This window comes from Orcinus orca, chromosome 6, assembly GCF_937001465.1.
Source record: "Orcinus orca chromosome 6, mOrcOrc1.1, whole genome shotgun sequence".
Taxonomy (NCBI): Eukaryota; Metazoa; Chordata; class Mammalia; order Artiodactyla; family Delphinidae; genus Orcinus; species Orcinus orca.
The window spans coordinates 98,380,838-98,408,827 of NC_064564.1; the positions used below are offsets into that span (position 1 = coordinate 98,380,838).

Sequence of the window (27,990 nt, forward strand, 5' to 3'; positions counted from 1 at the left end):
GCAAGTGGGAAACCACACTTGTTGAGTACTACATGCTTTGCATAGCTTCTCTCCTTTAATCCCCATAACCATGCTGTGAAAGATGATTACATGAGAAGAAATGGAAGCTGTGGGAGGTTAGCATGACTAAGGCACCTTATCCAGCAATTGAGATGTGAGCACAGGCCTAATGACTCCAAAGTCTGTTTCCCCACTATACCATGCTGCCTGCTGAAACTGAAAGAGTCCAGTTAATACTTGAATAGATCAGACTGTAAAACAGTGAGAACAATGTTCTTGCCATGTGACTGTTCTTCACTGGACAGAAAAAGTAACTCATATTACTGTGGTTCAGAAGTTTCTGGAATTGCATTTTCTTCTCAAAGTTACTAGAACAGGTCAAGACAAAATAATCATCATTATAGGAGGAGGACATCAAGACAACATTCAGAAAACTTGTTGTAAGATTAGATCTGTTCTGGACTTCCCTGGTGGCGCAGTGGTTAAGAATCCGCCTGCCAATGCAGGGGACATGGGTTCCATCCCTGGTCTGGGAAGATCCCACATGCTGTGGAGCAACTAAGCCCTGTGCACCACAACTCTAGAGCCCACGAGCCACAACTACTGAGCCCACGTGCCACAACTACTGAGCCCGCGTGCTGCAACTACTGAAGCCCACACATCTAGAGCACGTGCTCCGTAACAAGAGAAGTCACCGCAATGAGAAGCCCACGCACTGCAAGGAAGACTAGCCCCCACTCGCTGCAACTAGAGAACGCCCACGTACAGCAATGCAGACCCAACGCAGCCAAAAAAAAAGATTAGATCTGTTCCAAAATAAACCCTAAAAAAGCCAACAGCAGGATTTACTACTGACTGTCTTGATTTGGAGTTTGATGCCTACGGTAACAGCCAGACACCCTAGGCACTGAAAACCATAAGCACCTCCCTCACAAAAATACTCTTCAAAAAATTCCCCACCAAATGATACTTCAAAGGAGACACATGATCTCCAAAGTCAAACACACTTTCTGAAATTCAATTGAAATACTCAACAAAACTATGATTAGCCCAAACCTATGCAGGTTTGAATCACATACCTGGGGCTGTGAAATGACAGGGGTGGACGTAGAGGCAGCAGCCATGGCAGCTCTGGAGTTGTGGGCGGTGACCAGGCCCCAGCACTAAGGCACCCCACACGGGAGTCAGATTCTCGTGGTTGCTGATCAGATCACGGTCATGCTAGGAGCAACTGTGTACCTGGAAAAGGATAGGAAAACCCACCGTCAGCCTCAGAGGACTAGCATATGAGAGTGAAGTACCTTTGGCCACGGGAAGTGAAAAATCCCCTATACTAAATGCCAACTACCAGCTTAATGAAAAGAGGAACCCGGGAGGGAGCATCTAACATCTCACGGGAGGACTTCTGTACCACTCATCCAAATCAGTTGATGTATTTTCATAAGTCTGAATCCAACTTGGTATGATAGCTAGATGTTTTGGGCAGGTGATTTCAAGTTGTGAAGACAGGGAGAGTGGGCAGAGGGAAGAGCCATCCTGTCATTAAATAACAAAGGAATTGAGTGACTCACAATTAAGAGCTGACAGTTTATAGACAAAGGGCAAAAAGAATAATAGTATCAAGGGTCTTAGAGACACCCAGTTCAACCCTGCCCATTAGCAGATGAAAAACCCTGTGGGTTGGAGAAGAGAGATGACTGGAACCTTACTCTTCATTAACGGCAGAACCAGCCCTAGAGCAGCGAGCAAGTCCCAGATGAGACATAAGTGAATGTGTTCCATGTTTACATTTCTTTAGGGAACTTGTTACCACTTTCAGGATTAAAGAAAGGCAAGACGCCCCAAAGTGATAGACATGAGTCGGTCACAAGAAAAAGTGAAGTACTTGGATTGGGGGAGGGGGGGGCTTTGTAAACCAGACTTCCACACGTATGAGGAAGAGTACATTTCTCAATTCCTCTCGACACCCTTAGAGAGAGGATGCTAGACCTATGCGATAATTTCCACATTGCAATTTAGTCCAGAAGGGGACCTTTTTCCAGGTTAAGAATTTAAGAAAATACATTCATTTTAAGAAAATTTTTCATTTTTAGGTTGGTTTCATACCATCTTACAATATTGTTTCTTTTATTCAAAAGATATTTATGGAGCATCTACAGTGAACTAAGGGCACAATGAATAAAATGGAGCCTGCCCCTGCCTGCAGGGAGCTTTTGTCTGTAAATATACTTTCTGGTTGCAGCAGCATGCAAGAGAACACTGGAATACTTTCAAACTATCGGCAAATGATATTCTTCACAATAGTAAAAGTTATGAACCAGGATCACAAGATCCAAGTCTTGAGCAGTTAAGTAATGGCAGAGTTGGATATTTAACCCAAGTCTTTGCCAAATCCTCTGGCACTATTTTCTATGAGCTGGAGTATGCTGAGCAAGTCACATAACCTCAGAAGAACTGTTTCCTAAGAAACAATCAAGGTTTGGCAGCAACTTACATTCTGAGATTTGAACCTTACATTCTGATTTTTATCCTGTCTCTGTGTATTAGCCTTCATACTGTAGTTTTAATCACTTTAGGTTTTAGTTGTTTAGAACTGTGGCACCTTCCTATTTTCTTCCTCTACCTTTCTGTTAGAGTGACTTTTTTTTTTTTTTTTTTTTTTTTGCGGTACACGGGCCTCTCACTGTTGTGGCCTCTCCCGTTGCGGAGCACAGGCTCCGGACGCACAGGCTCAGCGGCCATGGCTCACGGGCCCAGCCGCTCTGCGGCATGTGGGATCTTCCCGGACCGGGGCACGAACCCGTGTCCCCTGCATCGGCAGGTGGACTCTCAACCACTGCGCCACCAGGGAAGCCCCAGAGTGACTATTTTTATTAATAGATAAGAAGTAAAGCTGTCAAGCCACATTTTGGTCTAACATTCCACACAAAATTCCATAGCTGCCCTAAGACTACAGTGATGCTCTCCTCAGTCCCAGTTTTAGAGGGAAAAATACCTGCTGTTTATCACACTGTGATTTTAAGTAACAGCCCAGGAGAAAGGCACACATCCACAGAGTGTATTTCCTCTTTCATGAGGGGTGCCAGAGAGCCGAGCCTACCCTGGGAAAATTACAGGGCCCTATGGTGCACTCTTTCGTACTGAACTTATTTCTGGTACCATTTTGTGCCACCCCTACTTTTGTATTTTTCCTTTTTCCTTCTCACATATTGACAATTCACATCTTCTTGCTCTATTATATGTGGAGTGGACAGATGAATACATAAATATATAATATATAAATATATAAACAATGATAACCAAAAAGCAAAACAAGCAGGCAAGTGAGATTCTATTCTAAAAGACTCACGCTCTGTGTGCTGGCCCAATATCACTTCTGCCGAGCTAAATCATTAAGCGATAAAACCATAAAATATTTTCAATAATCAGAGTACACAGGGTTGCCCAAAAGGTGAATGCTGGGTACCCAGCCTGCAGTCGGGAAAGGGATATCGAAATGGATGTGACAAATATGCCATATGGCATCACTGCTGACAGCAAAAGGGGGAGGGGCAGGAGACTGAGATTTAATGAACACCTACTGGATGCTGAGCACTGGCACAATCATTTCACATACAGTTTAAGGCAGATATTGTTAACTCATTTCATAGGTGAGAAACCCAATGCATTGTTCCCAGTCATGTGGTCAGGAAATGATGGAGCAGAGACCTGAACCAGGACCCACCCCAGGGCCTTTCCATAGATGAACCCTCCAAGTGTACAAAAATTAAGTGAGAAAGTGCATGGAGAGTTTTTAAGCAAAAATTTCATAAAGTCCTTCAGGAAGCAGGATGCAAGTCAGACGTTCTGCAGAGTAACTATTTCCCCAAACCCTGAAAGAGAGCACCTTGGGCTGCTCTCATCCATATAAAACTTTCATGATGTGCCCCTAGTTTTGATTTATGTGACACACGCCTGAGCTACATAGTAAATAGTACAGATTGTTAGTTTCATATTTTGAAGAAGAACATTAACTGTCTTCCCCTAAAGCATCTAAGACATACCGAGTTTTGAAGCTTTTGTTAAACCTTTTTTTTTCAGACGAAGAGATCTTTATTTCTGAGATAATAGTGTATAACACTAGAAGATTCATAAAAGTGTATGTTGAACTTATTCTTACATTATAAGAGCCTTTTGTAAGATGGGATATGGTTACTTAACTCTTAAAATATAAGAGCTAAGCAATACTACCTCAAAGGGTATAAAATAGCTCTCTCAGGGAGCAATGTCTTAAAATTACATTTATGAAACCTATTTACTTCCCAGCCTATTTACAAAACTGTACAAATCATGGGGGAAGAGATGTGATGACAAAAAAGACAATATCCTAAATAATGATGTCATTCAGTCTCTGGCCAAGTAAGCTGGATTACGTTGACATCTTGTGTCCTGCTTTCCCAGAGCCCCAGACTGCTAACTACAGAGTTGCACGGAATTTTTAAAGAAATTCATCCCTATTTGAACTCTCCCAAGTATTTAGATACCTGCCCTGCAATTCTTATAGCCTGCCCTCACCGTAACTCTCTACTTCCTTTGCTTGAGCTCCAGGTACAGGAAACCACAAAGCAGTGTGAGTCAGCTCCATTAACCGCAGGTGCCCTTGGCTGTCACTATTGCCCCTTCTCTTCTTCCCTAGTGGTCCCCACTTTTCATTCTAGGCATGCCTTCTAATCTATATCATTCTTCTCAAAACTGCAAAACTACATCTAATGCCACTCACTTGCAGAATATGAGCTTTGTCACCTGTTGACTTGCCCATTCATCCATTTTACAGTCTTTGGGTATGAATTACCTCAAAATCCCTCCCTATAGTTCGAAATGTATATATATATATATATACACACACACACACACATAAAATAGGTAACCAACAAGGGCCTACTGTACAGCACAGGGAACTCTACTCAATATTTTGTAATAACCCATAAGGGAAAAGAATCTGAAAGAAATAGATATGCATGTACATATAACTGAATCACTTTGTTGTACAACTGAAACTAACACAACATTGTAAATCAACTATACTTCAATTTAAAAAAATAATATTTTTAAAAATGGATAGATAAAATACCATTTACAAGTAAGAAAGCTACATAGGCTCATGGTTCTGTGCTAGATTAACGGAAAATAACCAATTGAATATAAGAAAAGGAAATATCCTGAATCAACCCTACATTGATCAATCAACCCTGAATCAAGCCACAGATGGATCCCAGCTATTGCTTAAACTTCCAGAAATATACTGGAAAGAATCAATATGGAAGGTTGGAGAACATTTAAGGCTCAACATTCCCTTCATGTGAAACTGTAATTAGGTGGACAGAAAATAAGTAAATGAGACCCCAACAGACTCACAATGACGCTCCCTGTTCAGAGGGATGACGGCTGGAGTGAACTAAGCCAGGGAGTGTTGGAGTACATTTAAAATATACTCAGCTCCTTAAAAGGGGTTCATGGCTCCAACTGAGCAAGTAATCTCTGGCTGTATTTACTTCTAATTTACATGTGGCCATAATGACTGGCCCAGAAAATATGTGGGAAAAAAGCACTACCAGCTGGCTTTCTGATATGGGCAGCCATGCCAAGTGACAATGATCTTGCTAATTACTGAGTGCCACACCAAATACCTTAAAAAAAAAAGTCTCTGGTTCTGAGGCAAATGTTCCCTTCGATTACTTCTGGAGCTGATGCTGGCTCTTTTCCTAGGCCTCATAGGAAGATGAATTTCTAACCGGCAAATTTATCTACTATAAAGCTAACCTTTTTCCTTCATCTGGACTTGAGTCAAACAGTGACTCATTTCAGTCTCTAGAAAGAATGCAGGGTAATACCTGATACTGAATATGCATAGACTTCATTCTCTAAGGATAAGAGACAGAAAAATCCAAATCCACCAGGCAAATGAAAAATATTATGGGGCTCAAGAGAAGGAAGACTATAGAATCAGAGCAAATACTTACTTAAGAAATAGGTATACTACATAAAAGAGAACTTTAGAAAAACATGAGATCAGAAATTATGAAATTACAAAAGAATTATGAATTATGAACTTGAATGAAGGCAGTCGATCAAGTAGAAAACAGAATAAAAAAGCAGAAAATGGTATTACTGAAGCAGAAGATAAACCAGAGCTTTGGGTGGGGCCTACATGACTAAAGATTTCAAAGCTTCCATTCTCAAAACAGAACAGATGAACACAAAGTACTAAAGGAGGAAAGCAGTCATCAATGCCGAAACCAGGAATGGATACATTGACCCTCAAAATTTTAGAAAAGTGTTACACATAAATAGAGCCATTTAGATCAGACAGGAAAAAATTTCAGACTTGAAATGTGTGTATCCTTCTTCAGAGAGCTCTCTACTCTATAGAGTTCAGCAGAAACCAAACGGAAGAAACTCTCAACCTCAAGCCTGGACGGACAAGATGACGTGATAGAGGAAGGTCAGAGCTATAGCCTGTCTTTCTCAGTATTTATCTATTTCTATTTATCTATTTATTTATCTTAAGCACCTGAAGCCAGCCTTATATCTAAAGCCTGAGACTGGAAGATTCTTCTCTTGAATCTGAGTAGATGAAAAGACCTTAACGACAGTAACATCAGGAAGAAGATATTGCACCCATTCAAACAACAAACAGGAGACTTAAAAACCAATCAGTGGAAATGCAGGAGAAGGATTGGAATATAAAGTTAAGAAACTTGCCCAAAATGTACAGCCAAAAAACAAAGTGAAGGAAAATAGAACAGTAAGAATGAGAAAGCTAGAGGACTAATCCAGGAGATCTAATCGCCAAATAAAAGCAATTCCAGAATAAAAAAAAAAATAAAGGAAATGGAACGGGGGCAGGGGGAGGATCAAACAACAAACTCAAAACATTTCCTAAAGTGACAAGTCCTAAGTTTGTTGACTGTAAGGGTCCACTGATGCATACCTGCCCACCTGCATCGATTTTAATATGCCCACGTTAAGCACATCATCATGACTTTTTTAAACACAAGATTTTTTTTTTAATTCCTGTAACTGATCAGAAAGTGATGAGGGGGCTCATAAACAAAGGATTAGGCACCAGAAAGTCCCTGCATTTCTCAACAGCAATCTAGAAGCTAGAAGACAATGGACAATGAAGAAAGTGATTTACAGTCTACAATCTTATTGCAGGATGTCCTTTGCAAAACAGGGAGGAAACTAATCAAAATGAAGGCATGGGATACAGGAACAGGAGCTCGATTCAGGAGAAAACTAAAGGGAATACCTGGCCTACTTGTGAAAGGACATCGCTGGATGACAGGTAAGTGGACTCACAAAGTACGTTTGCAGAATAACCATCTGTCTGGGTATGTTGAGATATTTCTAGAACTGACAGAGTTTGCGACTGAATGAGCACGTAGAATCCTAAGCACATAGAATAAAATAATAAGCACACAGAAAAATAATAAGCAAACATAAGAAGAAGACGAAGAAAACGTAAGAAGAATAATTAAAATTTAAAGGAGAAGAATTTACAGAAAAAGAAAAGGATCCATAGAATTCTACCTGAATTCTAAATGGCTCCACTGTGAATGACATTAACAAGGTCATAATAACACTAATACTGAATACGGTCTGATCAAAATCACGACCTAACTATATCAGGATGAAGAGGTACAGGAGGGGAGTATGCATGCAGCACATCCTCCACGAAGGATGTCTATCAATACTTGAAACTGATGTATCAAAAAGTACATCTTAGTGATGCAATGCAAATACCCAATGAAGCAGCTAAACCAACTGAAAATGGTAGCTATGGGGAAGGTAAATGGCAGGGAAAGAGAACAGAATTCCTTTTCCTTAGAAAGCCTCATATAGCTATTTGACACTTTAAATTTCAAACATTTGAACATTTAAATCATTTTAACGCTGATTTAAAAATAAAGCAAAAAAAGATCACTGCCGAAACTAAAAATGTATTTAAAACTACAACAGGCAGAAGTGCCACTACAGAAAACCAAGCTAACGCCACGGAAGACAAGCTTAAGAAGAGTCACACGCGCTTATACTCAACATAGTTACTAGACTGATTAGAAATTATGGCTGTGGAGCACAGAAAATAGAGATTCAATATAAGAATAATTGGTACCCCTGGAAGAACAAATGGAACGGAAGTTATTTAACAATAAAAGTAAACTTTTCTTAAAAGATTATAAGTTCTTAGGCTTCAAGAACACAATCAAAGAAAAAATAGATAAAATGCACTAAATCAAAACTTAAAACTTCTGTGCACAAAAACACAATCAAGAGTGAAAAGGGGCTTCCCTGGTTGTGCAGTGGTTGAGAGTCCGCCTGCCGATGCAGGGGACACGGGTTTCTGCCCCGGTCCGGGAAGATCCCACATGCCACGGAGCGGCTGGGCCCGTGAGCCATGGCCGCTGAGCCTGCGGGTCCGGACCCTGTGCTCAGCAACGGGAGAGGCCGCAACAGTGAGAGGCCCGCGTACAGCAAAAAAAAAAAAAAAAAAGAGTGAAAAGATAATCCATGGAATGGGAGAAAATATTTGCAAGTTATAGATCTAAAAAGGAATTGATATCCAGAACATATAAAGAAAATTCAACAAAATCAAACAACCGAACTAAAAATTAAAAGACTTGAATAAATATTTCTCCAAAGATATTCAAATGGCCAAAAAGCACCTGAAAAGATAGTCAACATCACTAATAGTTAGGGAAATACATATCAAAACCACAATGAGATAACACCTCACATCCATTAGAATGGTTGCTAATAAAATAAACAAGGATGTGAAGAAACTGGAATCTCTATGTACTGCCAGTGGGAATGTAAAATGGTTCAGCTCCTACGCACATCAGAATGGCAGTTCCTCAAAAACTTAAAAATAGAATTATCCAGAATGGCCATCATCAAAAAATCTACAAACAATAAATGATGGAGAGGGTGTGGAGAAAAGGGAACCCTCTTGCACTGTTGGTGGGAATGTAAATTGATACAGCCACTATGGAGAACAGTATGGAGGTTCCTTAAAAAACTAAAAATAGAACTACCATACGACCCAGCAATCCCACTACTGGGCATATACCCTGAGAAAACCATAATTCAAAAAGAGTCATGTACCAAAATGTTCATTGCAGCTCTTTTTACAATAGCCAGGACATGGAATCAACTGGTGTCCATCAACAGATGAATGGATAAAGATGATGTGGCACATATATACAACAGAATATTACTCAGCCATTAAAGGGAATGAAACTGAGTTATCTGTAGTAAGGTGGATGGACCTAGAGACTGTCATACAGAGTGAAGTAAGTCAGAAAGAGAAAAACAAATACTGTATGCTAACACATATATATAGCATCTAAAAAAAAAAAGAAAAGAAAAAAAATTATCAGAAGAACCTAGGGGCAAGACGGGAACGAAGAAGCAGACCTACTAGAAAATGGACTTGAGGACACAGGGAGGGGGAAGGGTAAGCTGGGACGAAGTGAGAGAGTGGCATGGACATATACACTACCAAACGTAAAACAGATAGCTAGTGGGAAGCAGCCGCATAGCACAGGGAGATCAGCTCGGTGCTTTGTGACCACCTAGAGGGGTGGGATAGGGAGGGTGGGAGGGAGGGAGATGCAAGAGGGAAGAGATATGGGGACATATGTATATGTATAACTGATTCACTTTGTTATAAAACAGAAACTAACACCCTTGTAAAGCAATTATACTCCAATAAAGATGTTAAAAAATAAAATTAAATTGAAAAAATAAATAAATAAAATAAAAATAGAATTATCATATTATCCAGCAATTCCACTGCTGGGCATATATACCCAAAAGAATTGAAAGCAAGGTCTCAAAGAGAGATTTGTACACCCATGTTCATAGCAACATTATTCATGATAGACAAAAAGGTGGAAGCAACCCATGGACAGATGGAATGGATAAACAAAACGTAGTATATGCATGCAATTGAGTATTATTCAGTCTTAAAGAAGAAGGAAATTCTGGCACATATTACAACATGGGTGAACCATGAGGACATTATGCTAAGTGAAATAAGCCAGTGACAAAAAGACAAATACTTTGTGATTCCACTTATATGAGGTGCCTATCGCAATCAAATGCATAGAAGACAGTACGTAGAATGGTAGTTGCCAGGGGCTGGGGGAGGAGGGAACAGGGAATTGTTGAATAGGTAGAGAGATTCCGTTTTGCAAGATGAAGAGAATTCTGAAGATCTGTTTCACAACAATGTAAATATACTTAGCACTACTGAACTTGAAAACCATCAAGATGGTAAATTACATGTCATTTATATGTTACCACAGTTAAAAGGCAGGTTTGTTAAATAACTAAACTTCAAGAGCTAAAAGAATTCCCGTTAAAAAACAAAGTGGGGAAAAATCAAATCACCAAGGGAAAAACTTAGGCTGGACACAGTCATCAGCTTGGCCACAGCAGATGACGAGACAGAAGCAATTTTCATTATTTTGTCAGAAATATAGAATGACTCAAAAAGTATACATTCGGCCAAGGTGTCATTTACCTGCAATAGCAAGAACAAGGCACGTGTATTAAATATAATCAGGATTTATTTCACCCTGAAATCTCCACTTGATGACATAATGCAGGTAATCATGTGTCAAATCAATGTGCTCAGGAGAGCCTCAGCATGAGCTTCTTATCAATCCATGTAAACCAAGGATATCTGTGATAATAACGGTGACCAAAAAATGCAGCTATTATAACTACTGAAAGAAAAGCTATATGACTGAAATGCATGTCACTGTAATAAACGAAGATAAAAACTCCAGGAAATCGCAAGAAGAAAGAAAACATTCTTCACCTTTTGAGAGTCAATCAATACTGTTTTATTTCTAAAGTTGCTAAAAGAGGAATTTCAGGCCAAATTTAAAGAGCGAAAGGGGAAATGGGTGACAAAGGGATGGCAGTGCTACACTTTTTTTATCTGAGCTTCCTATCCTTACCACTGCTTCCCATAAAACCAGGGAGGCAAATGGTCCAGCTGGGATGAAGAAAGCTGTGATCACTTTCAGAGTCCATTTGCTTCACATGCAGATTTAGAACAAGGAAGTCAGAAAAGCACTTGAGAGACCAAATAATTTCCTCATGTTTTGTTTTAAAATACCACCTTCTACCTATGGCAGCAGCAGTTTTCTTCTTCAAAGGATCAGACCCAAGATCTTGCTTCAATATACTCACTGAAGACAGTATATTTCATGCTCTTAAAAATCTTTCCTTTTCCACATATAGGATCAGTTTTTCCATTTGCTTCTCCAGCTTTTCAATCAGACCTACATTTGGCCTAAAAGTCTACCGTTCTTTCCACATGGCACTCAGCTAATGCATTCAAGGGCAGGAGTACAGCTAGACCATCCTGCTTGCGCGCTGCCTGCACAAAAGAAACACAAGCACCACAGTCGCACTGTTTTACACGTATTTTAACAGTTCAGAGTTCAGGATTCTACAGATGGAAGGAACTGGCCAAAACGTATTTAAATAAACTCACTGTTTGGATTTCAAAAACTGTATTGACAGACATACAGTTTTCCCTTTTGGAAAGTGTTCCTGCTGGGGAGCGATGCTATCCTGAAACTTGTCAAAATAACCAGGAATGGTAAAAACACAATTTTCAGAAAAATCTCAGAACATTGTCACTACTAGGTCCAAGGATGTATTGGCCATACTCTATTTACAGTTTCAAGCTCAAGCTACTTTGTGCTATATTATTTAGAAAATGGGGGAAATCTGAAGTTTAGGAATAATGGGTCAGAAATTGGCCAAAAGAGAAACACACCCTCTAAGTTCAAAAAAAAATAAAAGAATGGTGCTCAATCATAAGGGAGAGAGCAAGAAGAACTAGGTGATGAGAACAAAGGAAAAGAAGTCAACTCAAAAGACTGAGAAAATCCTCTTGAAAGACAGGACAATTAAAAGAATTACTCTTTGAATAAGAATTACTCTTTACTTACTACCACCCTGTTTCTTTCCATTACCCAAGGCCCACAGTGTCTAAACTCCTGATCTCTTTAGTATCTGCATGCCTTGACTCAGCCAACTGTACAGGGACCCAGAGCCAGAGTCCTGAAAAGACTAACGGTAATCAAGAATTCCATGCAAGAAAGTGGAAGCATAGATAGGGTTGATACGTTTCAACTGAGGAGTGTTCATGCAGCGAGCCTCTAAAGCCATGCTGGAGCGGCTGCAGTCCACACGTTTCAGGACGAGGAGATTACAACTTTATAACCAACCCTCAGGCTGAGCTAGACTCTTCCAACCAGAGCCAATGGAGGAGTCTTGGGGGATAGTTCCTTCTAAGAGCAAGTGCATGTTTTAAAATCAGAAGTAATTCCCAGATTACTTAGAATAGAAGGGTGTAAGGGGAAAGAGGGAAAAAGGGAAAGCAAATGAGGATGGGGGCAAAGTGTCAAAATAGCTGGCCAGAATGCAGAAGTCTACAGCTGTGATAAGAAAAGTATTCAGCCCAGAATAACAGTAAACAACAGCAAAGGAGGGTTTCCCTGGTGACGCAGTCGTTAAGAATCCACCTGCCTATGCAGGTGACACGGGTTTGAGCCCTGGTCCAGGAAGATCCCACATGCCATGGAGCAACTAAGCCCGTGTGCCACAACTACTGAGCCTGCGTTCTAGAGCCCGTGAGCCACAACTACTGAGCCCGTGAGCCACAACTCCTGAAGCCCGTGTGCCTAGAGCCCGTGCTCCACAACGAGGAGCCACCGCAATGAGAAGCCCACGCACCGCAATGAAGAGTAGCCCCCACTCACTGCAACTAGAGAAAGCCCATGCGCAGCAACGAGGACCCAATGCAGCCAAAAATAAATAAATATATTAAAAAAAGAAAAAAACTAACAGCAAAGGAGTCTGTGGACAGAGGCATCTTCCATTACTTAAGGTTTCCAGTAGCTTAAATTTCAAGTTCTTTTCAGAGAGTAAATGAAAATCCATTCTGAGGGCCTGAATTGAAGAAGAGCGGTTTAAAACTCTACCTCAGACTTGTGGTTGCCAAGTTGGGGGGCATGGGGGGAAGGATGGAGTGGGAGTTTGGGATTAGCAGATGCAAACTATTACATATAGAATGGGTACACAACAAGGTCCCACTGTATAGCACACGGAACTGTATTCAATATCCTGTGATAAACCATAATAGAAATGAATATGAAAAAGAATATATATATATGAATCACCTTGCCATAAGGCAGAAATTAACACATTGTAAATCAACTATACTTCAATAAAATAAATTTTTAAAAATAAAAATAAGACCGTACCTCAACATAAAAAGGTTATGCCTGGAAGACAGCTTTCTGATGTGTTTGCCACAATGTAAGAGAATCGGCACTCAAATTTATTTCTGGTATAGATAAACTGTTATAATCTTCCTGGAATACAGTATGGATGTGTGTATGTGTGTGTATGGTTTGCATCAAGATCCTAAAAAGTACGTTGAATCAGAGGGTATGTAACTCTACAACTAGGAGTTTATACTGTGGAAAGTGTTAATAAAGGACAAAGATTTTGCTACAAGAGGGCTTAATGCAATATATTACTAGAAAACTGTAGAAACTATCTAATAATATAGTGCTTGCCAACTGAGTTATTAAAACTATGTTCACATGCAATTCAATTTTATACAGACAATAAAAATTAAATTGTACTGAAATTAGGTATCTATATATCACTCCCATTTGGGAAACACATACACACAACAAGATTATACATATATATCTATTGTGCCCTGAGGTGGTATGAGTATTTTAAGTTTCTACAGAAAAGTAATGTACAGGGCTAAGACAGAGTAACAGGGACCTGATGATTGTGTGTCTAAAAAAAAAAAAGAAACTATAAAATACTGGACATCTAAGAAGCGGGAAAAGAACAAGGTGAGCCCTATGATTGCCCCAGCTTCCTGCCTCAAGAGTGTCCAGCCACAGTACGGGGGAAATCCAAGTGGGATCTACAGAACCTACTGAGTTAAAGAGGCAGATATGAGAACCCAAGAAGCTCAAGGCAGCGAGAGTTCACAGAACAGAGTACCGCAAAAGAGAGAACCAGAAAGACAGAAAAGTAAAGAAACACGCAAAATAAAGAAAACATTTTAAATCTTACAGTACAGTACCTTGAAAAGTACAGTAGTTCACACCAGACACATTAACTAACACGATTGGACATGCAAATGCACTTCCGTGTCTTTGAAAGTTTGCAACTTGAAGGTTCGTATGTAGGGGACTTACCAATAGAATATTACTGGGCAAGAAAAAAATAAAATGATAATAAATGCTATTGTAGCATGCATGAACCTTAAAAGCATTATTCTGTGTGAAAAAAGCCAGTCGTACAAGGCCAAATACTGTGATTCCACTTATATGAAATGCCCAGTCTAGGCAAATCTCTGAGACAAAAAAGTAGATTAGTTGTTTGCCAGGGGATTGGAAACAATAAATAGGGAATGACTGATAACAGATGTGGGGTTTCCTTTGGGGATGGAGAAAATTTTCTAACACCGTGGTGATAGTTGCACAGCTCTGAATATATCAAAAACCACTGAACTGTATTCCTTAAATAGTTGAATTATATCCCAATAAAGCTGCTAAAAAGACAACTGACAAAAATAATAATGATGGGATTTATTACAGAAATAAAAGTTTTAGAAAAGTTAGGAGGGAGAAAAGTAAATATACTGTTGTATATTATAAAGGATTATAATATCACTTAAAAGTATCACTTAAGAAAATATTACTTAATATAATTAATTTAATTAAATAAATATACCTTAAAATAAATTTAAGCCTACTATAAATGCTGAATCAACCACTAAAAACAAAACAAGGAATTATAGCTAATATGCTTAGGAGGAAATAAAAATCATAAAATATACCAAATGCAAAAAAAAAAAAATGAGAAACAAAGAATGGACAGGACAAATAAGCAAACAGCAAGATGAGCAAGATGATGGACTTAAATAAAACCATAACAAAATACACACACACACATACACACAAGAAGTGGTCTACACAACCCAATTAAAAGGCAGATATTGTCACACTGGATAAAAAAGCAAGACCCAACTCCCTACAAGATACACTACCTACAAGAACCATACTTTAAATATGAAGACACAAATAGTTTAAAAGGAAGAGGAAAAAGATCTGCCAAGCTGACACTAAAAATAAAACTGGAGTGCCTATATTAATATCTGGCAGAGTAGATTTTAGAGCAGAATACATTACCAAGGATAAAGAAAGTCATTTAATAATGATAAAGGGGTCAATTCATCAAGATGACACAGCAATAATAAAAGTTTATACATCTAATAAGGGAACTTCCAATGATATGAAGTAAAAACTGATGAGAGGAGCAACACATAAACCCGCCATTACAGCCAAAATTGCAATACCCCTCTGTAATTAACGGATAGAACAGAAAATCAATATGGATAACAAGAACTTGAACAACATAATCAATCAACTTGATCTGACTGACATTTTTAGAACCCTTAACTGAGTGCCAGCAGAATACACATTCTCCTCAAGTGCAAAAAGAACTGGTACCAAGATAGACCATATTCTGGGCCATAAAACAAGTCTCAATAAATTTAAAAGGATTCAAGTCATATAAAGTATGGTCTCTGACCACAACTGAATTAAACTAGAAATCAATAACAGAAAGATCTTTGGAAGATCACTAAATGCTGGAAAACTATCATCTCTCTAAATACCTTATGCAATAAAGAAGAAATTGAAGGAGGAATTAGAAAGTATTTTGAGTTGAATATTTTGAGTGTTTTGAATGAAGAACAAACCAAAGCATCAGTATTTATGGGGTGCCACTAAAGCAGTGTCGAAGAGGAAAATGACAGCATTAAACATTTAGAGTAGAAAAGAAGTCTCAAATAAATGACCATCAGAAACCAGAAAAAGATGATCTCATAACCCAAAGTAAGCAGAAAGAAAGGAAACAGTGAATAACAGCAGACAACAATAATATTATAATAGCAGAAGATAAAAGCAATAAACCCAAAAGCTGTTTCTTTGAGAAAATAAATACAATTGCTAACCCTCTAACCAAACTGGTTAGAGGAAAAAAAGATGACACAAATTTTTAATGGCAGAAACAAAAGAGGGATGGTCACTACTGACCCAATAGACATTAAAGGATATAAAGAATAAAGATAGTGTGGTATGGGCCTAAAGAAAGACAAATAGATTAATGGAACATAATAGAAAGTTGAGTAGACCTATACTTAAATAAACAACTAATTTTGGACAAAGGTAAATAGGCCATGCAGTGGAGCAAGAAGAGCCTTTCCAACAAATTGTGCTGAACTACTGTTTATTTGAATACAAAACAAAAAACAACTTTGCTTCATAATTCAAATCACAAATATTAACTTAAAGTAATCTTAAATTAGCTCATTAGACCTAAACGTAAAACCTAGGACTACTGATATAAAACTGCTAGAAGAAAACATAAGAGAAAATCTCTGCGGAGTTGGGTCAGGCAAATTTTTCTTAGGAAAGATATCAAAAGCATGATCCATAAAAAACCAAACTGAAACACTAGTCTTCATCAAAAGTTCTTCTGTTCTTCAAAAGACACCAAGTAAGGGGCTTCCCTGGTGACGCAGTGGTTGAGAGTCTGCCTTCCGATGCAGGGGACACGGGTTCGTGCCCCGGTCTGGGAGGATCCCATGTGCCGCGGAGCGGCTGGGCCCGTGAGCCATGGCCGCTGAGCCAGCGCGTCCGGAGCCTGTGCTCCGCAACGGGAAAGGCCACAACAGCGAGAGGCCCGCGTACCGCAAACAAACGAACAAACAAAAAAGACACTAAGTAAATTTAAAAAACAAGCCACAAACTGGGTGAAAATACTTTCACATCATGTCTAATAAAGGACTTGTATCCAACATGTATTTTTAAAAATCTCAATATTCAGTAAAAAACCAAACTCACTTTTTAAACTGGGCAAAAGATTTAGACACTTCACCAAAGATTATGCAGGCAGCAAATAAGCACAGAAGAGCAATTAGGAAGAAACAAATTAAAACCACAATGAAATACCACTACATATCAATAGAATAACCAAAATTAAAAAGACTGACCATACCAAGTGTTGGTGAGAATATGAATCAACTGCAACTCTCACACACTGCTATGGGAATGGAAGATAGGATCAATTTGGAAAACAATTTGGCAGGTTTTTTTGAAATTAAATATGCACTTACTATCCAATCAAGCCATTTCACTCCTAGGTATTTACTCAAGAGTAAAGAAAGTATGTCAGCACAAAGACTTGAGCACAAATGTTTACAGTAGCTTTATCTTTAATAGCCAAAAACTGGAAACAGCTCAAATGTCAATTCACAAACAAACAGATAAACAAATTGCTGTAACGTCCATACAGTGGAATTACTACTCAGCAATAAAAGGACATGAACTAGTTAGAGACACAAAAGCATGTACCAATCTCAGAATAATTACACTGAGTGAAAGAAGCCAAACAAAACACAGCATTGGCTGTATGATTCCATTTATATAAAACTATAGAAAAAGCAAACTAATTTATAGTGACCAAAAGCAGATCAGTAATTGCCAGGAAATATGAGGGGAGGGTAAGGTAACAGAAGGAAGGACTTCAAAGGGACAGGAGAAAATTTGAGGGGTGGTAGATATGTTCATTACCTTGATGGTGGCGACGATTTCAAGAGTATATACACACATCAAAACAAATCAAATGGCACATTTTAAATATATGCACTTCATGTACGTCCCCGATAAAAAGTATTAATACGAAGCATGTCTTATAATAAAGAAAAATGCTATGATACAGATTTTTAAAATACAATATTTAAAGAATATTTTCCTTGAAAGGAAAACACTGGCTTATAAGAAAATCTGAGCACTAACTATAATATATACATATATTTGTAACAACGCAAGGGCAGCCCAATGCCGAGTGTCAGAGGTTAAGTGAGGTAAGGAGGATGTCCCCATGGGAAGGCAGCTGACAGCACTTGTCAGAGCATAAAAGGTAAAGGGGCATCCAGCAGAGGAGGAGAGAGAGATACAGACTCACGGTTTTCAAGAGCTATAGAAATAAAAACAGAGGTTTAAGAGTGTGTGGTGGGGTGTACATGTGTGTGTATGCAAGTCAGAGGTCTGGGGGTAGTGGCACCCCAATAACTATGAGTATCCTAGCACTTCGATCTTGGTCTCTAAATACCATTCTCTACTGAAAGGAACCAGGCTCTCTGGAGAAACGCCTGAGTCCAGAGCTGTGGCCAGGGAAGTATACAATGACTTGGAACATCTTCTTGTGCCCGAAAGAAAGAGAGCACTCAAAGAATTATGAAGAGGTTAAAAAGACAAGGAAATTAGCTTAAAGGGCCCCTCCCTGGCCTCAAATGGACATTTTTGAGATTCAAAATAAATGACAGAACAGATTTATAACACTTTGAATAAAATAGGGATCTTTGAGTTCATTATAATATAAATTAACTAATAAAAGTTTGACAAGAAATAGGATATTTACATAGACTCAAATACTTGCCCACAAAATTCTTACTACTTACAAAGGAAAAACAGTAACTTTACAGTGGAGAAGTCTGGAAGACACTACCTTCATCAAGTGATCAAAGTAAACATCACCAGAAATTGGGACAAATACACATTGTGTGCCACCTGGTAGGATGCAATGAGAAGACTATGGCATCACTTTTGTGATATTCCTGTCAAAGTTTCAAAATCTGAGTTTAATTAACAAAAAAAAACAGGGTCAAACTCAAATTGAGGAACATTCTACAAAATAACCATCCTATAATCTTTAAAAGATCAAGGTCATAAAAGAAAAAAAAACTGAGAAACTGTCCCCATATTAAAAGAGACTAACAAGAGACATGACCAACTAATACAATGCAAGATTCTGAAATGAATCCTTTGCTATAAAGGGTATTATTGAGACCACTGGGGAAAACTTAAATGGATTTGAATATTAGAGGATAGTATAATAGTGATGTTAATTTCTGAACTCTGATGATTGTTTTGTGACTATGTGGAAGAATGTTCTTGCTTTTAGGAAATACATTATAAAGTACTTGAGAGTGTTAGGACATCATGTCAGTAATTCATTCCTAATTGACTTGGCAAGATAAAAGGTTCTTTGCATTTTTGTACTGCACTTGCAACTTTTCTGTAAGTTTGAGAAAGGAGGAGTGGGGGAGGAGGAGAAGCCCCACGATCTACAATAAAATGTGTTTAATTGGAAGAGAGTGTTCCTGTGTCACTACTAACCATAAGAATAGATGTGCACAAGAAGAAACTGAATTTAAAGAAAAAAAATTTTAATCTAGTTAGAAGTTACTGTTACAAATTACATGACTATCGCAGACACACACGCGCCTGATTTTAGAGAAGACAGGAAAAGATGTCTCAGACAAACGGCAGAGTATAGGAGGCATGCTGCCGAAAAGGTCTTTTGAAAAAGGAGAAATCTGGACCACAGTAAACAGTGCAGGCGGCAACATCCCACCAAGTTTTGCTGTATTTCCAAAAGCTAAAGAAACACTACAGTAGTAGAGAGACACATTTATATTCAATGCAGAACAAAGAAAAGGGCAGATACCCCACAAATGTGGTCCTAAGAATGTCTTGTTTCCCATATATAGGGAAAATGTGACAAGGTACCATGTTCTTTGAGGCGGTGGATTATGAAATTTCTTCTGCCAACTAGTGAGAATAATCTCTTCCAGATGTTGTTTGGCCCACAGTGTGCTATTCAAAAATATGAAATTTTTGTTTATTTTCAGAGTTCAAGAACCAAATAAGAAACTTTGTTTCCTTCACTAACTTCTAATTAAGTCGGAGATAACAGCTTTTAAAAAAAAGAAAATCAGTGTACATCCTAAATCTAGACTTATAGATCCTGCCCAAAGTTTTAAGGGGGAAAAAAAAAAAATCAAACCTGTTGAATACAACCCTAGTATCTAATTCACCATGGGGGAAAAAATGAAATTTCATTTCCTTTCCTGCTACAATAGATATCACTTTTCTTTAGTGAAGTCCTTCTTGGCAATACCTCTTTAAAACAGTAGGTAAGGGCTTCCCTGGTGGCGCAGTGGTTGAGAGTCCGCCTGCTGATGCAGGGGACACGGGTTCGTGCCCCGGCCCGGGCAGATTCCACATGCCGCGGAGCGGCTGGGCCCGTGAGCCATGGCCGCTGAGCCTGCGCGTCCCGAGCCTGTGCCCCGCAACGGGAGAGGACACAACAGTGAGAGGCCCGCGTACCGCAAAAAAAAAAAAACAAAAAAAACTAAATTCTTAAGAATGGCTTCACCTGCTCCTATCTTTGAAAAGAACATACAAAACCAAAAAAAAAAAAAAAAAAACAAAACAGTAGGTAATAGAGGGAAATCTAAAGAAAACTAGTATTGTGTTGGAGAATGAGTTATTCCCAGCTGGGCTGAAGATATGTGAAGACTGTAGATTCCTGAGAATTCACATACATGCTTTTGCCCACTTGAGAGGTCAACAAGGAAAGGATGGCCTCGTTCATTAATGTAACAATTCTGTGAGCAACATTTCAAACATATCACCCTGTGGAAGAAATCAGGAATGTGAAGCAAAGGGAATCAAATGACTCCTCTCTGTTCACAATAACTCAGTAACCATGATAACAAATAAACCAAAAACGGGCTCCTCCCTAACTCTCAAGTGAATGGTATTCTAACTCCTGTTTTCCCTTTATGAAAGGGTTTTCAATGTAACAGTGGATATCTGGCACCTTTTTCAATTGTTGTTGAAGCTGTTTATCACAAAAGCAGAATATAGACAGGAAAAGAAGCCTTTTTTAAACTGTGAGGCGATAATAAAGCCACAAAGTAGCCACAGGTCCCTCTGCCTGAGACGTGACCTAAAAACCAAGTGGAGACCTAAAAACAGCTGTGAGGTGCCACTTTAAAGACTTCTAACCATCCAACCATCAGCCTGAAAGATGCTATCCTGAATGTCCAGAAGATCACAGGGGGAAATCCAAACATGTGGAGAATGAAGAGTGTCATGCAGAATATTTCTCCCTAGTGTGAAAGGGATTATATGGCCACTCCAAAGAGAAGATAAGGCATTATAACATGAAAAATGAAATTCTGGTTATAAAAGGGATCAGAAAAAAAAAAAAAAGGTTTTGCTAAACTGATATTACCTAAAAAATCTGGAAGATGAAGAAACAACCAAACAGACTCAGCTGCAGCAGTTTCTACCTGACCAAGAACTGGGGCTTGAAACAGGGGCTAGAAAAGGAGGAGTGTGCTGGAGGGTCGGACTCAGTGTGATTGCTATTTTAAGCCAAGTCATGGAAATAAAATAAGCAGGCAACATATGTATAAATGCTCTGTGTTCCAAGATGTCTCCAATTTACACTACTGTAGTTCTGGGCTCCAAGAAACTGAATGTAGTGTTAAACCCGCTGCAGAGAAGTGGTTCCAGAGGGAAAAGGAAAAGGTCACCTCGAACCACACCAGTTTCTTTGGGCGGTGGCTGTGGAGGTGACCAGGATGACAAGCAAGGACTCTCCTCCTGTTGGGACCTGATGGTTTCGTTTTGGAGCCTGATCTCAGGTCCATGTTACATGAACTCCTCTCAGTTGGAGCTCAGAGCACCACACGGATTTCTTTTGGCCCCAATCCCACATTGCAGCTGTTTGTACTTATTTGAGGTATGGTGTATTTTGAAACAAAATGAGCCAGACTTCCCCTACTGCCTATGTCAGTGCCTGGTAATGGGAAACATTAACTCTTTCACAGCCAGGCAATAACTGTAGTGCATCCATCAAATGGAGGAGACATAAAGAAATACTGACCAAGAGCTGGGAAAGTTTCTCCAAACAAGAAGCTCGTTTCAAAGCAGAGGCAGATATTCCATCATTTACTTATTTTCTGGATCCCATTTATCTCCAAACAAGTTTCAGCCAGGTTACAAGAGGTTATAAAAGAACAAGAGTCATGACTATGAACAATTATAAGCCAACAAATTGGATGATCTAGAAGAAATGGATAAATTCCTAGAAACATACAATCCGCCAGGACAGAATCATAAAGAAATAGAAAAACTGAACAGACCAATAATAAGGAGACTGAAAAAGCAAAACCTCCCGAAAGGGAAAGACTAGGACCAGAAGGTTTCACTGGTGAATTCTATCAAACACTTAAAGAAGAATTAATACCAATCTTTCTCAAACTCTCCCAAAAAAACTGAAGAGGAGGGAACACTCCCAAACTCATTTTACAAGACCAGCATACCCTGATACCAAAGCCAGATAAGGATACTACAAGAAAAGAAAACTACAGGCCAGTATCCCTGATGAATACAGATGCAAAAATTCTCAACAAAATTCTAGCAAACCAAATTCAATACCATGTTAAAAGGATGAGACACCATGATCAAGTGGGATTTATCTCTAGGATATAAGAATGGGTCAACATAATAAAAATCCATTCATGTAATACACCACATTAACAGACTAAAGGATAAAGGTCATATGATCCTCTCAATAGATGCAGAAAAAGTATTTGACAAATTCAACATACGTTCATGATAAAAACTCAAAACAAACTGGGTATAGCAGGAATGTACCTCAACATAATAAAGGTTATTATGACAAACTGACAGCTAATATCATACTCAACGGTAAAAGGGTGAAATTTTTCCCACCAAGATCAGGAACAAGACAAGGATGTCCACTCTTACCACTCCTATTCAATATAGACCTGGAAGTCCTAACCAGAGCAATTAGACAATACAAATAAAAGGTATCCAAATCAAAAGGAAGCAGTAAAGTTGTTTACAGATGATGCGATCTTAACTATATAAAATCCTACAGATTCCATCAAAAAACTGTTAGGTGTAATAAACTAATTCAATGAAGTTGCAAGATATAAAAATAAACATACAAAAATCCGTTGTGTTTTTATACTCTAATAATGAATACCTGAAAAATAAAGAAAGACAACCCCATTTATAATAGCATCTAAAACAATAAAATTCTTAGGAATAAATTTAACAAAGGAAGTGAAAGATCTGTACACTGAAAATTACAAGAGACTGATGAGAAAAACTGAAGACACAAATAAATCGAAAGATATCTTGTGCTCATGGATCAGAAGAATATTGTTACCATATCCATACTACCCAAAGCTATCTATAGATTCAATGCAATCCAAATCAAAATTCCAATGGCATTTTTCACAGAAATAGAACAAACAATCCTAAATTGATATGGAACCATAAAAGATCCCACATAGCCAAAGCAATCCTGAGAAAGAAGAATAAAGCTGGAAGCATCACAATTCCCGATTTCAAGCTTCATTACAAAGCTATACTAATCAAAACAGTATGGGGAACAAGATCAAGATGGCCGAGTAAAAGGACGTAGAGCTCATCATCTCCCACAAACACATCAAAAATACATCTACATGTGGAAAAATTCTCACTGAAACCTGGAAACTGGCAGAAGGACTCCTATACATCCAAGGCTGTAAGAAAGATACAAAAGTAGTCAAGTAGGAAGGGAAGAAAAGCAGTCAGCTTGGGACCTGTGCCCCTGGGAAGGGACCCAGAGAAAAAGGGAGATTACACAAGTGGACACCTGCCCCGGGGAGTCAGCAGGTCAAGCCAGAGACTGGGCATCCTAGTCCTGGGGTCCGACACAGTGGAGACAAGCCCCCTTGGCTATTTGGAAGACCACTGAGTCAGACAGAAAGGCTGGAGAAGACTGGACTCCACTCATAAGGAGCATGCGTGAGCAATGTGCTTACTTAGGTAGTGCCCCAGGAGCTGCAAAGATCTCTGATGGCGTCCCCCTACCACAGCTAACTCTCCAACACTCCTTGAGAATCCATGCGGGTACCCACCAGCCCTGTGGAGTAGTTCCACAACAGGGCAGGGGTGGTAAAGGAAGGGGAGAATGATCGGCTATGAGAGACAAAGGGGGCTCACACCTGAGGCTGTGTCTGAGCAGAGCCACAGCCACCTACGGAGGCAACACATTAGACCTCTGTCTACGCACAGGCCTCACTTGCTTCAGCACTTCCCTCTTCTGGGGCAAAGTCCCAGTGAAGGGAGAAGGGAAAACACACACTTAAAGGGAACAGAGCCAACATGAGCTCCACCCTCAGGGCTTCTGCCCCAGCAACTTGGGATCAGACAGGGCAGTGACAGCCACTGAGCAGCAGAAAGGAAGTCCCACCTCACATCTGGCTCCAGCTCTTGCCCCTCCAACTCTAGCACCCCCGCCCCCACCAAGGTGAAAGCTGCCAGCACACCCTAAGGAAAGATGGGAATGGCATCCATGTCAAACCCAGCACTCCCACCAAAGGCACTGGCTAAAAGCAGTCTGTATAGGGAAGCTCCCACATAAGAACACCCCTTCAAGACCACAATAGGTAACTGTTCTATCTAAGTTCATAGAGGCAGAGAAAGTTTAGCAAAATGAAAAGGTAGAGGAACTACTCAATTGAAAGAGGAAAAGAAAACCCCTGAAAAAATAATGAAATAGAAATAAACAATTTACCAGATAAATAATTCAAAACACTGCTAACAAAAACGTTAACTGAATTAGGAAAAAGAATTGACTTAAACACTGAACAAGGAACTAGAATATATAAAAAAGACCCAATCAGAAATTAATGATTCAATAGCTGAAATAAAACACACACTAGAAGGAATGAATAGCAGACTAAGTGATACAGAAGAATGCATAAGTGATCTGGAAGATGGAATAATGGGAACCACCCAATCAGAAAGTCAGAAAGAAAAACAAATTTTTAAAAATGAAAGCAATTTAAGAGATCTCTGGGATAACATTAAGTGTTCCAACATTCACATTATAGGGGTTCCAGAAAAAGAAGAGAGAGAAGGGGATCAAAAAATGTATTTGAGGCAATTATGGCTGAAAACTTCCCAAACCTGAAGAAGGAAAATGATATCCAGGTATGGGAAGCACAGAGGGTCCAAAACAAGATGAACTGAAACAGACCCACACCAGGACATATCATAATTAAAATGGCAAAAGTTAAAGAGAGAATTCTAAAGGCAGCAAGAGAAAAAAAAAAAAGAGTCATATACAAGGGAATCCCCATAAGGCTATCAGCTGATTTCTCTGCAGAAAATTTGCAGGGCAGATGGAAGTGGCATAACATATTCAAAGCACTGAAAGGGAAAAACTTGAAACCTGGAACACTGTACCCAACAAGATTATCATTTAAAATAGAAGGAGGAATAAAGAACTTCTCAGAGAAGCAAAAACTAGAAGAGTTCATTAATACTAAACCTCCCCTAAAAGAAATGTTGATGTGTCTTCTCTAAATGGAAAAGAAAGAATCCACAGGAAAGGGAAAACCCCACTAGAAGAGGCAAATATATGATAAGGATTAAGGATCAACCACATAAATAAGCCAGTACATGGATTAAAAGACAAAAATATTGTAAAAGCAACTATAACTGCAATAAGCAGTAAAAGGACAAACACGAAGATGTAAAACAGGACATCAAAAACACAAAATTGGGGTGAGCGGAGTAAAAAAAAAAGTACATCTCTTAGAATGTGCTTGAACTTAAATGACTGCCAGTTTGAAGCAAGTAGATACAGTTACAGGTCAACATATATGAACGTCGTGGTAACCACATATCAAAAATCTACAACAGATATATAAAAACCAAAAAGGAAGGAACACAAACATACTAGTAAAGCAAACCATCAAACTACAAGAGAAAAAAAAAACAAAAAGAATTTAAAATGAACAGAGAAGAACTACAAAAACAACTGGAAAACAAGTACTAAAATGGCAATAAGTACATACCTATCAATAATTACTTTAAATGTCAATGACTAATAAATACGCCAATCAAAAGACATAGGGCAACTAACTGAATAAAAAAAGAAGAGCCGGCTTCCCTGGTGGCACAGTGGTTAAGAATCTGCCTGTCAATGCGGGAGACACGGGTTCAAGCCCTGGTCCAGGAAGATCCCATACTCCACAGAGAAACTAAGCCCATGTGCCACAACTACTAAGCCTGTGCTCTAGAGCCTGCAAGCCACAGCTACTGAGCCTGCGAGCCACAACTACTGAAGCCCACGCACCTAGAGCCCGTGCTCCGCAACAAGAGAAGCCACTGCAAGAAGAAGCCCGCACACTGCAACGAAGAGTAGCCCCCACTCTCCACAACTAGAGAAAAGCCCACATGCAGCAATGGGGACTTAACACAGCCAAAAATAAATAAATAAATTTATTAAAAAAAAAAACAAGACCCTTCTACATGCTGCCTACAAGAGACTCACTTCTGGGCTAAAGACATATATGGACTGAAAGTGCAGTAATGGAAAAAAAAAGTTGCATGCAAACATAAATGACAAGAAAGCAAGGACAACAAAACTCATATCAGATAAAACAGACTTTAAAACAAAGGCTATAACAAAAGACAAAGAAGGCGATTATATAAGAGATCAGTACAGGAACAGGATGTTACACTCATTAACAATATATGCACCCAATGCAAAAGCATCTACACATATAAAGCAAATACTAACAAACATAAAGGGATAAATTGACAACAGTACAATAATAGTAGGTGAGAACACCCCACTCACATCAATGGAGAGATCATCCAGACAGAAAATTAATAAGGCAACAGTGGTCTTAAAAGAGACAAGTCCAGGGCTTCCCTGGTGGCGCAGTGGTTGGGAGTCCACCTGCCAGTGCAGGAGACACGGGTTCGTACCCCGGTCCGGGAGAATCCCACATGCTGCAGAGCGGCTGGGCCCCAATGAGCCATGGCCGCTGAGCCTGCGCGTCCGGAGCCTGTGCTCCGCAACGGGAGAGGCCACAACAGTGAGAGGCCCACGTACCGCAAAAAAAAAAAAAAAAAAAAAGAGACAAGTCCAGTTGGACTTAATAGATATCTGCAGGACATTACATCCAAAAACAACAGAATACACATTCTTTTCAAGTGCACATTAATCATTCTCCAGGATAGATCACATGCTAGGCCACAAAACAAATCTCAACAAACTTAAGAGAATAGAAATATCAATGATTTTTTCCAACCACAACAGAATGAAACTAGAAAGCAACTACAGAAGGGAAAATGGAGAAAGAACAAACACGTGGAGACTAAACAAAGTGCTACTAAAAAACCAATGGGTTGGGCTTCCCTGGTGACGCAGTGGTTGAGAATCTGCCTGCCGATGCAGGGGACACGGGTTCGAGCCCTGGTCTGGGAAGATCCCACAGGCCACAGAGCAACTAGGCCCACGAGCCACAACTACTGAGCCTGCACGTCTGGAGCTTGTGCTACGCAACAAGAGAGGCTGCGACAGTGGGAGGCCCGTGCACTGCAATGAAGAGTGGCCCCCGCTCGCTGCAACTAGAAAAAGCCCACACACAGAAACGAACACCCAACACAGAAAAAAAATAAATAATTTAAAAAAACAAAAACAATGGGTCAATGTAGAAATCAAAGAGGAAATCAGAAAATACCTCAAGACAAATGAAAATGGAAACACAACACTCCAAAATCTATGGGATGCAGCAAAAGCAGCCCTAAGAGGAAAGTTTACAGTGATACAGACCTTTCTCAAGAAACAAGAAAAATCTCAAATAAACAACCTAACCTACCACGTAAAGGAATTAGAAAAACGACAAATAAAGCCCAAATTCAGCAGAAGGAAGAAAATAATAAAGATCAGAGAGGAAATAAATAAAATAGATATCAAAAAACAATACAAAAGATCAATAAAACCAAGAGCTGTTTTTTTGAAAGGAAAAACAAAATCAACAAACCTCTAGCCAGGCTCACCAAGAAGAAAAGAGTGAGGACCCAAATAAGCAAAATAAGAAATGAAAGAGAAAAAATAAGAACCAATACCACAGAGGTACAACAATCA

General features: G+C 39.2%; 1 protein-coding gene across 3 annotated transcripts in view; it reads right to left on the minus strand.

Annotated features, from left to right (window-relative positions):
• The window catches only part of LPAR1 (lysophosphatidic acid receptor 1), a 170,299-nt gene that overhangs the window by 89,178 nt on the left and 53,131 nt on the right, over window positions 1–27,990 (minus strand). For all 3 annotated transcript variants that reach the window (XM_004269342.4, XM_033427467.2, XM_004269341.4), the window contains exon 2: window positions 1,080–1,239. In XM_004269342.4, coding sequence (XP_004269390.1) covers window positions 1,080–1,124 — 45 coding nt within the window. In that variant the 5' untranslated portion in view covers window positions 1,125–1,239. The remainder of the gene's footprint in view (window positions 1–1,079; window positions 1,240–27,990) is intronic.